Source organism: Hesperophylax consimilis, unplaced genomic scaffold (assembly GCF_061612785.1).
Source record: "Hesperophylax consimilis isolate HC1 unplaced genomic scaffold, BYU_Hcon_1.0 scaffold_35, whole genome shotgun sequence".
Classification (NCBI taxonomy): Eukaryota; Metazoa; Arthropoda; class Insecta; order Trichoptera; family Limnephilidae; genus Hesperophylax; species Hesperophylax consimilis.
Window position 1 is genome coordinate 378,918 of NW_028301265.1, and position 15,463 is coordinate 394,380.

The 15,463-nt window shown below is 34.4% G+C and overlaps 1 protein-coding gene across 1 annotated transcript in view; it reads right to left on the reverse strand.

Moving 5' to 3' along the window:
• The window catches only part of LOC149409134 (head-specific guanylate cyclase-like), a 125,706-nt gene that overhangs the window by 73,616 nt on the left and 36,627 nt on the right, over window positions 1-15,463 (reverse strand). Inside the window, exon 5 of the mRNA XM_089650114.1 lies at window positions 14,435-14,697. Coding sequence (XP_089506240.1) covers window positions 14,435-14,697 — 263 coding nt within the window. The remainder of the gene's footprint in view (window positions 1-14,434; window positions 14,698-15,463) is intronic.

Genomic DNA, 15,463 nt, shown 5'->3' on the forward strand with positions numbered 1-15,463 from the left:
ACTGTATATCATTTTAGTAAGCTTAGAATGAGCTTATTTAGTGGTATATGCGATTATCGTAAAAAAAAACTTTGAAGCGCTATTTCTCCCGATTTACGTTTTAGTCTGTTGGACAAAAACGAACTAGAGCGACGATTTGTAAAAAAATATTTTTACATCGTCACTTTATTAACTCTTTACAGGCCAAGATGCCAAACAGATCGTCTGTAACCAAGTGGGTCTTCCGACGACCCCATGCATTTTTCTGTCTTATGGGCTTTTAAAATATAGAAATCCGAATTATTAATGGTAACTTAAATAATGTTTAACTTAAGTAATTTGCGCAGAAATACGTAAGATACAAAAATGATATGTCAAGTATTTAAGCTTATAAAAGGAGAAAAGTAATTTTGGGTATTACCTGCTCCCCCACTTGGCTGCGGAATAGTTAAGAAAACCAATGCAGTGTACTCGTTAAGTGACCCTCAGTATGTATAGTATCGAGTCTTAAAAAATAATAAAACTGAATATCGATTAGCAAGTGCTTCATAAGATCAGGGGTAATTCAGACTCACTTCCCAATTCTAAATGATTGATTACCAGCTATCCCAAGTCGTTTTGTCAATTTAAAATTTAAATATATTTATTACAGTCATAGAGCTACAATTAGAGGCGCTACTGCGTACTAAATTCTCGTCGAAACTTGTTCCACTATTAGAACATCATAAGCAGCGTGTAGCGTACACGGATTTGGTAGTTTAAGTAAGAGCATTGGGAGAGTTGGAGGTAAAAAAGCAGAACTTATTTTTTTGCTTCACATCTCATCTACATATTATAATGCATCAATGATTACAGTCCACCACAAACTGATTTAAAACAATTTGCGACCACATACAACTTTTCTGCATTATTATTATTTCATTTAAAATAATTAATCATTATTGTTTTTTGCAGATTTTTCATGTTGTGGGGTTAAAAATATTTAAAAAATTTAATATCATAACTTTATTTGCCTACACTTGTAATGATCTACCCTTTCTACTTCAAACCTTTTCTTCTCTTCTTTCTACGATAAATTTTCCTTAAGTCCCGTAGGTAACTTTTCCATAAGGCTTTGGTTATGTATATATCCGGGGTAGGAATGTCTTCCCTTCCGTCTTTCAAGCCTTTGTCCCTCTCCTTATTACACACCCCTTCAAGTGTGTACATCCTAGTTTGTCTACGTGACGTACGACCTTGAACGTACTCATTTCACGTGACGGTTCAGTATAAAAAAGTTTCACCGAACGTTGTGTTGGTTTTTTGTTTCTCGGTTTAGAAACCTAGTTATCTATGTATGTGTGGTATCCCTTGGTTTTTTTGAGATAGAGTGAGTTGAATCCATTACCGCTGTGTTTTAAAGCCATTTTATAAACCTTATCTTCTAAGTCGCCTGCTCCCCCCCCACTAGCTACGCGATTCTATCTATCGTAGGGTAATGTGAATATAATAAAGTGTTAGATTTTATATATGTGATATACATACGATAAATTTATGGTGTTAGTTGTCGGCGCCATCCATGTATATATTTTGGGAGGGGAAGGAGAGGAAAGGAAATGAATTTTTTTCAAGTTAAGATTGGCTCCTCCTCTTTACCAAACAAAACCGATGGATGATAATTTGAGCAAGGCGATCGATATTTGCGTGTCTGGATATCACAACCGGCCGGGTCTCCCCTTGTTCCAAATCGGCAACCGTCACGCCAGAATAAAGAAAACCAGGTCTCATCACCAATTTCAGAATTGCCCCAACCTCAAACACCTCCAGGAAATCTACTTTACTGAGTGTAGAAGGGGAAAGCCATGACTTCCCTTGTCACGAATCTAGTCGCGAAAATGTGACACGTAAGGTCCTAAGTTACGTGCCACCTCTAGAAAACGTTGTAACTCCCTCGTCGTCGGGGATTTACATCCCTTTCTAGGTCAATAACATAGATAACACACGACAATCTTGTCGACATTTAGCCTGCTTTTTAGCGATAGGTTGTGTGCCTACCCATTCAGCCAATTATCATGTGAGATATATGTAAGGTCTACTCGAGATGCCAAATTTAGGATGAGGACTGTCTGTATTTTAATATTTGGTTCTAGTAATTATTTTATGAGGTTACTAGCATCTTCGTGTATTAGGTATGGGTAACTTCTACTGAATACCTATCCTCTCAGGTAGGTATAAACGGATAATTGGTGTGATTTTTGCATTTAATTTAAAGAGACTGCCTACCTCTCGAAAGGTACCTGTTGAGAAAAGTTGTTCGGTTGGTAGTTTTATTTCGGAGATTACCACCTCCCTCTTTTGACTCTAGATTTGTTTTTGTGCATTCCAATTCGTAACTTAGAAAGTCAAACAATAGATGAAAAGTATTAAATTAGAAAGTCAAATAACAGAAGAAAAGTATTCATTTTGTTCTATCTGGTTGCATCCGATCGCTTTCTATTCGGGCGATCATACGCTAGCAAAACTTCCCCTTTGACTGACTGTACACCGCGCCTCTCGGCCTCATAGTGTTCGCTGTTTCAATTGTACGCCAGTGTTGTGGTAGGTACCCTGTAGATAAGTATTTTTATACTGCAAATTTATATTGGTTGGCCTAATTTGTAATAGGTATTTTATGTTTCGTCGGCGATTCAATACCTACCGCAGGGACAACGTCATGATTTGATTCGCAATGTTTTAAAAGAATAACAGATTGGGAGGTAGGTAAATTTTCGATATGACCCTCGGTCCAAGGCGTTCCCCTAAAACAAAAGTTATCGGCCTACATATGAAAGGTCGTTGACTCGTCTCTCGCTCACAGCTGATTGACAGTTCGCCTAGCACATCCCTTTTAATGATAACATTATTTGGGCGGCAGGTGTCGTAAACTTAGTTCCTGTACCTCGGTTGTATCCGTCTTTTAAAAGGGTCGTCTGAAATTTAATAAATAATATAAAAAAACTCACCCAGTTAGTCATCTCTCATTCTCAGCGTGAAGCTTACCTGGTTACACTATATAGCTAAATCACTTTAATTTTTGATCTCCCCCCTATCGGCTTCTTTCCTCATTTTAGCGAAATCCTTGCAATCTGTTCAATTTTGGTCCCCTCCCTACGCTTATAAAAGGGTAATTAAATAATTCTGTAAATACAATTGTACCTCCCTAATCTCTGTTGGGATTCGAACCCGAGTTTATGATTTGTTTGATCCTCTGGTTTTCGGTCTCCGTGGATAGATCTCGCCAAATCAATTCCTCCCTAGACCGATTAAAAACTTGCTGCTTTTATATACGTCCACTCTGATTTAAAACGCAATCATTATTATTATTTTTTTCATGTTTTAAGACAAGTAATTTAGTTTGAACTACACATTTACGAAATCACGTTTAATTTAACACATTTTATATTATAATCGCGATCGCCCAACCCTTAGCGCCCCTGGGGTTATTTTTCACAAAACGGCGCTCTACAAATTATCCAATTATTATTATTGTCATTATTATTAATTGTATTCTCACTGAGTCGAACCACTTTCACTTCACACAAACACCGGTTCAATAATCTTTCACTTTAATTCAAAACCAACAAAGCTTTCTAACACCATCTGAATTCACTAATTCACTGTAATCTCACACCACACTGGAGCTGTCACCGTATCCACGTTCAAGAACTGACTGCCCGTATTTTATCCCTTTCTGTGGGAATGTGTTTACTTAAGGCCTATAATCTATCCCATGTTGCTAGTCTAGACAAAAAAATTTTAGAGCACGTTCGTTTATTATTTATCGTTTATTTATGTGGATATTCAAAACATCACACACTTTAGCTGGTTATAAAATTATTGATGTTGGGTTACATTGCACGTGCGTGAAGCACACGAGATGAACACCCGATCACAGTTGACGTTGAATTCACGAGAACGGGCCGTTCCTTCTTATTCGAACATTTTGCTAAACACTATTATTTATTTATAGAGTGGAGACGGTTTAAATATGGCTCCGGTGAGCACTTAAGCCATAGGCCCATCGTGCTATCTCCCATTTTACCTCATTCCTTTAACAGTCACCCGGCTCCTTTTATAAAGTTCACCAGGGTTGTCATTGAATATGTAGCTATGTCTTTTGGTTCCACAATGTGTCTTCCCAGGTCTAATATTCCAGGTCTTGGTTCCCTTAAAGCCCCACATGAGAAGAGAGCCTCATCTCTTATCTCCATTCCCCTTTGGTTTCGTGAAGGCCCCACAAGGGAAGAGTTCATGAAGGTGGCCTCATCTCTCCTCTTTAAATATAGCTAAACACTAACTCGACTTGAATTATTTTCTAAATGCGCTTTTGTTAAACGTTAACCAACGCAACCGGGTGGCGACAAAGCTCCCCTGACCTTATACAGTACAGACAGAGGAGCTTTTGTGAGGTGTCACATAAAAATGGTTAAGATGCCTAATTATTGACTTGTTTTGGTGAAATTTATTCTAGGCTTGCAGTATTTGCTTGTGGGGTGACAATAATCTTAAAATAATCTTAAATTTTAGTACAGATTTTACGTGAACAGAGGTCCCATGGAACGTAGGTAAAATTTCCCTAAAATTAACGAACCCGACAGAGGTAGAAGCTTATATCCGTAAACTGAAGATTGACAAGGCTACAGGGCCGGATGGAATCCCGTCCAGTACTATCATTAGCATAGCGCCAATGATAAGTGAAGCTCTTTGTCATATATTTAATACCAGTATTTTGACTTCTACTTTCCCCCAGATATGGAAACTGACCCGAGTCAGTCCTATTTTCAAGGCTGGTGACAAGACAGACGTCAAAAACTACAGACCGGTAGCCGTATTATCAGTGCTACCAAAACTAATTGAAAAAATGATTTTGTGACTAATTAAGTCTTCAGATTATGCCATTCATTGGAGAAAATCAACACGGTTTCCTTCCAAAGAAATCAACAGTCACAAATCTGCTTACTTTCTCAAGATTGGTAGCCACCGGTTTAGATGCAACGCACCAAACAGATGTAGTTTACACCGACTTTGCCAAAGCATTTGACCGTGTTAACCATGATATCTTAATGAGGAAAATGTTTAAACTAGGCTTCGACCTACCAACACTAAACTTTTTCTCATCATATTTAAAATCCAGAAACCAATTTGTTTCGGTAAATAGACATAATTTGAAAAAATTCTCAGCGAAATCTGGAACTACTCAAGGGTCTAACCTCGGACCACTGTTGTTTCTAATACTAATAAATGACATCCAAAACTATGTTAAGAATAGTAAATGTCTACTGTTTGCAGATGACCTTAAAATTCTAATGGAAATAAGCTCCCAACAAGACTGTCTTAAAATGCAAGCTGATCTGGATGCACTATCTGAATGGTCGTTGATAAACAAATTAGATTTCAATACCAAAAAAATGTGTCATTATGTCTTAGACTCGTTCTCTAATGACTGTTCTATAAATGACCTAAAACAATTATTCAAGAGTCACTTACCCAAATGCTGATATGATGTAAAATTGTACTGTATGTAAAATTGTACTGTAACCGGAATGAATGTTCTGTTGTACAATAAAAAAAATAATAATAATGATTGTTCTGATGATAGTTCTGTTGCTAACCGATTGACATGATACGCTACCAGAAAAAAGGCTCTTCAAAATAATAATTATAAAATATTTTATTTATGAAGAAGAGGATAATACTATTAAATTTAAACGAAAGTTGAAACATGACAGGAAACAGAAAAAATAATAAGGTAACGGTCAAACCTGGCAATCGAACCCTACAATTCTGTCTTACCGGGACAACGCCTCTAACCACTTGGCCACTGCGACCTAATTATTATACGTGATTTTTGTCGATCTCACGTTTTAAATTCAGAACTAACAATATTATCTTGCAACTATTTTTTTTTCTGCGTGGTAGGACAAATAAGTACCTACCTATAGAAAAAAAAACTGTCTAATTATTCTATTAAAATATAAAAAAGTTTGACAAATTTAAACAAATATTTAGAAATTATTTAATTTTCGTATAATTCAGTGAAAAGGGGATTATTAAAGAAAAAATGTATAAACTGAAGTTCGTCAATCAATCCATCAATCACAAGGGGTAGCATTTCAGAAAATTAATATATTTATTACAGAATTTTTTGGTCTTAGTAACTGCGATGTTCATGCCAGCACTTTTAATGGTTATAATATTTAAACTAGATTAAAACCATCTTCTTTTAAAGATACCATTTTATATCTAACTGTTTTATTAAAGTTTCTTTATCCAAAGGAGAATGTAAATAAACAAAACTTTTAACTTTCGCTACAATAGAATGGGTAAAACAGGTGTGAGTCAACAGACCCCACGCTGATACTAAAGTAATAATACAAAAAAAAGACAAATTTAAATTCTGCAAAAAATTCCATTCCCTCCTTCTGAAAAATAGTCTAATCGTTGAATTTGTGAAAAGTTTAAAGCTATGTTGTCATCAAATAGGTTAAAAGTCAAAGTTAAAACTTTGAAAGCTTTCTCTGGAGACGTTTGCTTTGAAACTCAGAGGAACTTTGAACAAATAACTGCTCTCCTTGTCTTATCATTGTTATTGGAAAAAACACTCTACAAAGTTTTCAGAATCCAAATACTCGGCGGAATAGAGTTAGGAGTCATTTCAACTTCCAGTTTCAAGTCTCTTTTCAATTAAATTAAACAAATACAATATTTCAATCACTTAATTTATTACGATTGTTTACAAGTTTTGGAATATCTCTTTCTTGGTCTTGACGAAAGTAAAACTAAAAACAAATACAGAAAGGAAAATTAAATATGAGTCTTATTAATTAAAATAATTAAAGTCAGAAAGGACATAAGACTAAAGTTATTTAAAAGGTAAGAACTTCCATTCCTAATGGAACTTTATATTTTTTAAGATAATTATAAGACACGCAGAAAAACATTGTTAAGGCGAAGCTTAATGCCAAATCACTATTTTGATTAATATTTATAACGAATTTGTGTACATTATGAATACCAAAAAATATGCTTTAGATAAATTGAAGGTTTTCCTATCGTTTCGCTTGAGTAGAATACAAATAAAACATAAATTATTTAATGAAAAATATAAATGTTAACTACTACAAAATAATTTTTTTCAATAGAAATGTATGAACGCATAACGGAAAAAACGTTCAAAAATACAATATTAAAGCTAAGATTATCAGTTTCACTTGATAAACTTTTTTTATTTCTCATAAAATTATTTACAAAATAAATAAAATCCAGTTTTTTGCTTGAAATCAAACGTTTTCAGACTGCATATGTCAAGCGATTTTAATGCCTATTACCTACACTATAAGGCATACCAAGAATATACACATTTTTGGCTTGTAGTTTCGTCTTAATGTTGATATTCATTTTGCCTTATTACTGGTGTTAATAAAGCAACTAGGCTTAAAATGTGACTACTACTGCCCTCTATGATGTAAATCTTTAGTTATTAAGTTTGAAACTTGACTGAAACCAGCTGTCATATTTCACAGGTTGTATGATAAAGCAGTTTTTCTATTGTTTATATGATAAGGTAGGGTACTGCTTCAGGGCTCGACTGTAAACACATGTCCTATCAGTTCTTGTTATTGTATTGGTTTGATTTCTATTTTATAAATACAATAAGCGCCCGGTTCCTTGAGTGATTAAAAAAGTGCAAGTCATCAAGTAAATTGTTTCCATTGTAAATACACGTAACGAATATTTTTTAACCGGTGTGTGTTTTTCTTTACAGAAGACACCTGAAATCTTAACAACGGGCCAAACGGTGACTATGACATGTACCTTTAGCAATCAGCAACAGAAGCTATCAGTTTTGTTTAGGAGTGGGTACGGTAACGAAAGTTGCTGACTGGGACCATAATATGTGATGACTTGAGGACATCCTTGAAGGGCATCGATGATTTTTTTTATGAATACCGCACAAGAGTCCCAACTGCTCCCAACCATCTGAAGCCAGTGAGACAATGGGATCCCCAATTGGGGTATGTTGTGAGGCTGAAAGTAGTGGTTAGTGGAAGGAGATGGGGGAGAGGAAGGTGGTTAAGCACCTGGCTATTCAAATCTGGTCGCCAAACACGGCTAAAGCTATTTCAAGCAAGTTGTAACAACGTAACAAGCAATTCTGAATGGTGGTCTTACACCAGGGCTCTCACTTCTGAGAGTGTCTTCCACTCTGGAATAAATTGTAAAATAACACAAATAATATTTATTAATGATTTGAACCAGCCACCTTCGGCTTGTTGTTTACGTCAAACCTGTGGGTAGATTACACTGCATCCCAATGGCGTAAGCTAAAAGTCAGCTACAATAATGCACAGCACCTACTATTCCGCCTACCGATAAACTGCAGTCCAAGGAAATGTTCCTGAAGGGACGAGTGCACTCTTTCAGAGCACTTTTCCAGAATTCAAACAAGAATGTGTACAAAAATTGCGGAGGAATAAAACCTATTCAACTGTAACTTCAAATTTTATTTTTTCTTATTTACATTTAAAATTTTTTTTTTTTTCACGCTTGATATATTATTTTAATATACTTTGTAGGATTGTATTTATCGCCAATTTAAATAGGTTGTTGGCTGAATAATTCTGTGGTTCTCCAATCCGCAGAATCCAAAGTTGCGTGATTACTCTCGGTGTTTAAAAATGATAATTTGAATAATTTCAATTTAGTTTTGGCAGTTTAGCGGGTATAAATAATAAAAAAAAAATAATAATATTTTTAACAAAACTCACGTTACAATATTTTTATGAACAAAACAGATCGCGTACGTTAGAGGAGATTTAGGGCTAAACTGGAGGCTAGACCACTGGAGAGAGAATGAAATATTTGTTGTGTGAGGTATCGCGCGCAGGTTCACAGTGATACCAGTCACATATAATTGTGGGTAAAAGTAATGTTGTTATTATTTTCGGGAGATGCAAACTCCCTATAATTTACCCTACAATACAAAACGCCAACTCACAAACATTAAATTTCACCGGCTTATGGTCTTATATTCTTTTAGAATCCATACTCCTTTTTTTCTTTCATATTTTATTCTTCTTTAATTCATACTTATTATTTTATTACTTGCAGTATTTCTTTTTGATTTTTCTAAATTATGTAGGTACTTCTAATATTTTTTAAATTCTGTACTCCTTATTTTTTTATTTTCTATATTTGTTTTTTTTTTTAAATTATCTTGTATATTATGCTTAAAATATATTTATACATATATATATGAATGAACTATATTTTTAAATAAAAAAAATTGTGAGACAACAAGAATTCATCACTTAAAATTTGAACTTGCGCAAGCCAGAATTTGAACCCGCGACCTTTGGAGTGCTAGTAGAGAGCCTTACTCCTCAACCATGCAGAATAAAATAAAAAATATCACAGCAAAAATTTTTTGAAAGATCAAACAATGTTAATTCCAGCCAAAATTTTTTCGCTTTAAACTTTAAACAAATAATAACATTAAATTGGTTAACTTTTTAATGTGCTTGAATATTTCACATAATATTTGGCATATTTACCCATCCTGAAAACTTTTCCTTCTTCACGATGCCGCAAAAAATAATAAAATGTAAAATCAACTAGACCTCAAAAGGACACAGAAAAATGCTTTGAAGTTTTTTGACGCCTCACGAATTCCCAAAAAACGGAGTTAAAAAGTTTCTACGTGCGAAAGAGGATTATTTGAATACCATTTATTGAATCTGGTTTCACGAGAATAGGGAAATATTGAAAGCAGAAGGGTTTTCGAAAGGTGTTTTTTGAGATTATTATTCTCGTATATATACTCCGTTTTACTCATAATAGATGAAAAATGAGGGGGTAAAAGCGGGTTAGTAGGAAACGTTACCAATAATCACGTGAATGCGTACTTCGTATACCAGCCTTAATACGACGGTATTTGAGGTTGACAGATTTTTAAACCGTCCAATTCCAAGGTCTATAAATATGTTAAGATCTTATTAGGATGGAGATCGCGGACTTTGTTAACAATCTGGTTGATTTGAGAAATATCGATTGGTCAAGCAATGAAAATGAAAAATAGCAGTAATACCCATTTGCAGCACCATCCTACGAATACTTTAAATCGAAATATCGATTTAAAAAATCAAATACGGAACACATAATCGAAGCAATTCAAAACAGACCAGGTCAATGACATCGCAAATGTCATTTGTAGAAAAGTGAAGTTAGCAACTAAACGCGAAATGTGAAAATTACCGTGTTTTTTAGGATCGGAACAAAGTGGTGTCAGTCTTAAAAAATCAAGCATGAATTTTACTATGAGTAAAGATTTTAACCCGAGCAGTATACCGCCCTTTTTACCATATACCTGTACCAACGCTTTAGCGGCGTATTAGGGAATCATTATAAAAAAGACTGATTGTAAATAAAAAAAATTTACACAAAGTATATTATGAAATTTTTTACCCCCACTAATATGTAATAAATACAAACTAATTAACTAACCATCACTCCGTCTCCCCGCAGGGGTTGGCAGAGAGGACGGACAGCCAAAACACTCGGCCTTGGAACACACTCTTTGCCTCATTTATATTCATACATCGAATCGAACATAATCTATTATTCTGACTCTTGACATGGCCCGACTCAAGTATCTGATTCACTTGATCGTGCCATTTCTTCCTCCGGCGTCCCAGACTTATTTTACTATTCACATATGCGTAATATATTTTTTCTATACTTTCTTTCTTCGTAGCGTACTTTTACACACATATGCCTAAGGGATCTCATTTCAACAGCATTCAGTTTACAATATGTAATACAAAATGTATAAATATTTTATGTTACAACGTTTTAAATTTTTTTAAATTTTTGTCAGCAAAACTTTTAACATTATTGTCATTAAAATTTTTAATTTTAATTTTTATAAAAATATAAAAGTGTCTCAACTGCTTTTAACTATCTGAGCCAGTGAGCCCATGGCATCCTTATCTTAAACTCATCTTAAACTCTGTAACGTGCTATCAATATATTTTATATGATTTTAACTGAATACATTGTTCAAAAACACACCTTAACCGTTTTAAATTTAAAAGAACCCGCGAGCTCCAAATTGCTAGTCGAGAGCCTTACCCCTCAACTACGGAGGCCTACATACTTGTGATATTATTCCAATTAGATAATTATTTTACTATAGAGTGTGTTTACACTATGCGGAAAGAAACTGCCATAATACGACAAAACTCATCTGAACATAAGTGTTAAAAAATAAATATAAACGATAACTCTGCAAAACAACTTACTTGAAGACTTCTTTACTTTGTACGAATTTTTTGCTTTGTTGTTAAGTCACTGTTAACCTATGAGTATTTCTACCTGTAAAAAAATGTATGGTACGGACACGTGTCAAATTTCCTGAGCCAATTTAGGGCCCCAGGTGTCGCCTAGTGGACTTAACTAGTTCCGCTGCAGAAAGCGTGAAGAGACAATTCGTCGCAGTAATTTGTATCGAGCTGAAATCATGTATCACTAGTCTTTCAGCAGCCAGCTGTGTATCAAATAGACAAATTGACTAAATCAAGTCCCGGAAAGACAAGGTTCCTGGGTTTGAGTCCTAGATGTGACCGTATCCTTTTCTGATTTTTCTGTTTCATATTTTCGTTTAGAAATCGCTAATATTGTCTTCAATAATTAAATATTACAATTTGAGGTTTTACTCAATAAAGTTATTCCGAAAAATGAAGAATCTTATTCCATTCACGGAGCACCAGTATTTTATAATAATATCCCACAGAACCATCCGTCGTCTCTCAGGATGCTGTGTGGAGGTTTTTTTGAGGAAAGAAGGTATGAGAATGACTAGAAATCTGGGGTCAGTGTGTTATTCAGTAATATAAGTATGAATCCATCCCTCCCCCTGCGGTGCAAGTTATTGGGTCGAGGGTCCAGTTGAAGAGGTCTCTCAAACGGGATCTCCTCTTACGGCTCACCACGCAATTGGAGTAAAGTAGTGTACTAGGTTTAAATGGAGTTTTATCGGTTAAGAAGGTAGGAATACAGTGATTGTTCATACGACGCATGTATACTTATTTGTAAATTGTTTTCTATAACAACACGCATTTGAATATTATGGACGTGGGCGCTTGACCGTTCTTGTCCGTTGCATCAATTGGTCAACCTTCCCATAAGTCGTCAGATTACGGAAAAAATCAAAAGGAAATGCATTGATAATCACATTATTGGCTTGTTCCATTACCGGCCAACCTTTTACTCCAGCTAATGTGATAAATTGTCGGTCAATTAACAAACAAACAAAAAACTGTGTTTAAAAATATTTTACAAATTAAACCGACAACAAATAAGAAGTAGGTATACTTTATATTTATATTGTCTTTATATTATATAAAATCATTGTTTATGTACCTGGACATTTTCTTCTAAGCAAGGTGTAATAAATTTTTACAACTGATAATTAATCGTTAATATAGGGTACATTGTTGTTGTTCATTTGCATTTAATACACGTTTATTTGTAAAGGAATAAATAAGCGAATCATAAATAACCAGACTTTAAAACTACAAAAATGTGCAAATGAATTTAGTTTCGTTCTCAGTAAAATATAAACATGATTTATGGCTCGTTACGATGACGAATTTTACGGGATGAAAATATTAAATCTCATGTCTTTGTAAAAACTTTGCAAAGATGCTTAAAGAAAATTTATTTTCACAAGGATAACCTTAAACGTGATTTATTTATTTAGACGGAAAAAGAGACAAAAAGGTGCTTGAAAATTTAACATTCTGGTTTTAAAAAAAATTGCAATTTTCCAAATATGTAAGATTCTAAATCAAATAATAATAATATAAACTAAGTGTATTTGAAATTTTTTTGCAGTATCTGAATGTATGCATCCCGCAGGGTAAAAATTTCTCTGCTGATAGATAAATATAAAAAAAGAACACGAGAAGAAGAAAAAATTGAAACATTTGTGTATGTGCGAGAAACAAAGTGTACAAAATACCACGAAAGATTTCTGTCTTCCTAACCATTGTAAACACAGTGGAATAATTTAATTTACATACAAATTTTGCAGCGAAAACAGTTTTATAATTATTATAACGAACCTCGTTTGTTGTACTCTAAAGAAGCCTACATTTTTAATACGATTCCCACTGTCTCAACGTCGAAAACAATTTTTACTCTTTGAGCTTAATTAGGTACGGAGCTTAGACTCCTCGTGAAAAAAAGATTGGTTAAAACTTGAGAAACTCAAACCTGGAAAGGCTTTCAAGGTGCTAATTAAAACTCATTGGTCTTTTCTCTAGTGGCCTCGAAAAGTACTTAAGGTAGGAAATATTTCCTGTGCAGTAATTTGCAATTAGTATCCTCCTGGCATATTATCAGTCTTCTAAAAATAAGTTTTTCTCGAATTTACTTGAGACACCTAACATTTTATTTATTAGTTAGACTCATGCAACATTTTGGTTGTTTACAGGTGAACAAATGTAATAATCAGTAATTGTTGATTGAGGTACTAGTACATATTGAATCATTTGGCGGGTTGGAAATAAGCCGACATAGCTCAGTGGATACAGAGCACCTGACCGGACATCAGAAGGCACGGGTTCAATTCCTGTTGGCGGCATTTATTTTTAATCGGGAGATATTTTCAATTTGTATTAGTATTTCGGATGACTAATTATTGCTCATAATTATTTGTAATGCAACATTCACTAATTCAACTCTCTACTAGATTTTTTCTTACGGCAGAAGCCACAGAAGGAATATATAGATGTTGAATTTTTCTGCTTTTATGTTTTCATTGAATTCTTGTTTCCCAGTATTTGAAAATTACACTACAACAACTGTATAGTATTATGTCATATTCACAAATTTAAAAAATAAAGGCAATTTAATAATCTGCATCTGTGTTGGGCGTGCGTAGAATTCTACTTGTGATGCATACGAATTTGTGATGTATCGCAATTGTAATCTGCATCTGAGTCATTTCCCACTAGCAATATGAGATCGTCAGCATAGAATATACACGAGCTATGCACTATATGATCCTGAGCGATATCTATCAAAATAAGGAATAATACGGGACCGAGAACTGTTCCTTGTGGAACTCCTGACATGTCGATGCTTACGCGATTCTATGTTTTAGGTGTCGACCGCGAATCATCAATATCTCCCATCTTCATAAATGTAAATTTCCATGGGGAAGAAAAACCAATTACCTACTTATACAGCACCGGTTGCAACACGCTTCCCTCACAAAATCAACAGTCAAACTGAGATTAGGAGTTATCCCTAATTTTTTCTATGGTATTATAAAGGTAGATTTTTCAACAAACAATAAAAAAATTAGGCAGTTATTTGTATATTTATTGCAAGTGAATGATAATGCAATAGAAAAAATATGGTATTAACTTACCAAGTTGTACTATCTCCATCTTCCTGTCGATAACAAAGTGCCAGGGGAATGCTTTACAAAAACTGCCTACTCCCATCTTCAAATCAGCAGCTTCCGTTGACAGTTCTCCCGGTTCTCTGAACCCTCCACTTCCGGGAATAGTCTGGTTCTCTTCATCATTATCATCATCATCAGATTGTTCAGATTCTGTGGTGATGATGGTGGGTGGGGGGCGGCCTTTGGATGTGGCGGGGGCAGCGTGGGGAATGGCAGTGATTTCATATCTGCAAAATAAATAACAATACCTAATGATATTTTTCAGATATTTTATTACAAAAAATAAAATAAATTATATTATAACGTAACGACCGTGCTACCTATATATAGTATGAAAGAGATGGCATAAGCGAGAGGACAAATTACTATATACTGTGAACGTATGTCCACGTCCATTCGTCCAATCTCTATGCTTCATCATTATTTGTCAGTCGAGATAACACATTGTGTACAGTTATTTGACTATTATTTCGCCCTACCAATTATCACAGGTATTAACGTAAGAACAAATACATTTATCAGTAACATGTAGGAATAAAAATACCTTTAGGTGGTTTGACATAAAATATGAATGATATAATCTGGTATGCTAGTGACCAAGAAATTTGGACTTTATTTCTGTGATAAAAAATATCACACTTGAACCACAAGATAAAAAGGAGTAATTTTGTTTTAACGCAAGCATTTACGAACATTTTTGACAGAAGAAATAAATCAGGCGCTTGTATCACATAATTTGAATCAGTATTTTTTGTAATGGTATCACTCAATTGCCAGGGCTACTACCAGGGAGCAACTTGACAAATGTAAATCATCTCTCATAGCGAGGTTAAGGACCGACTGATATTTGGGGCTTATGAAAAAAAGACGAGTGAAGAAAGTAGGAAGAATGTTGCAAAAATGCATTTAAAATGGAAAATGCATTGAGAAAAGCATTTAAAATGCAAAATGCAAAATGGTTTTTAGAAAAGCATTTAAAATTCAAAATGGAAA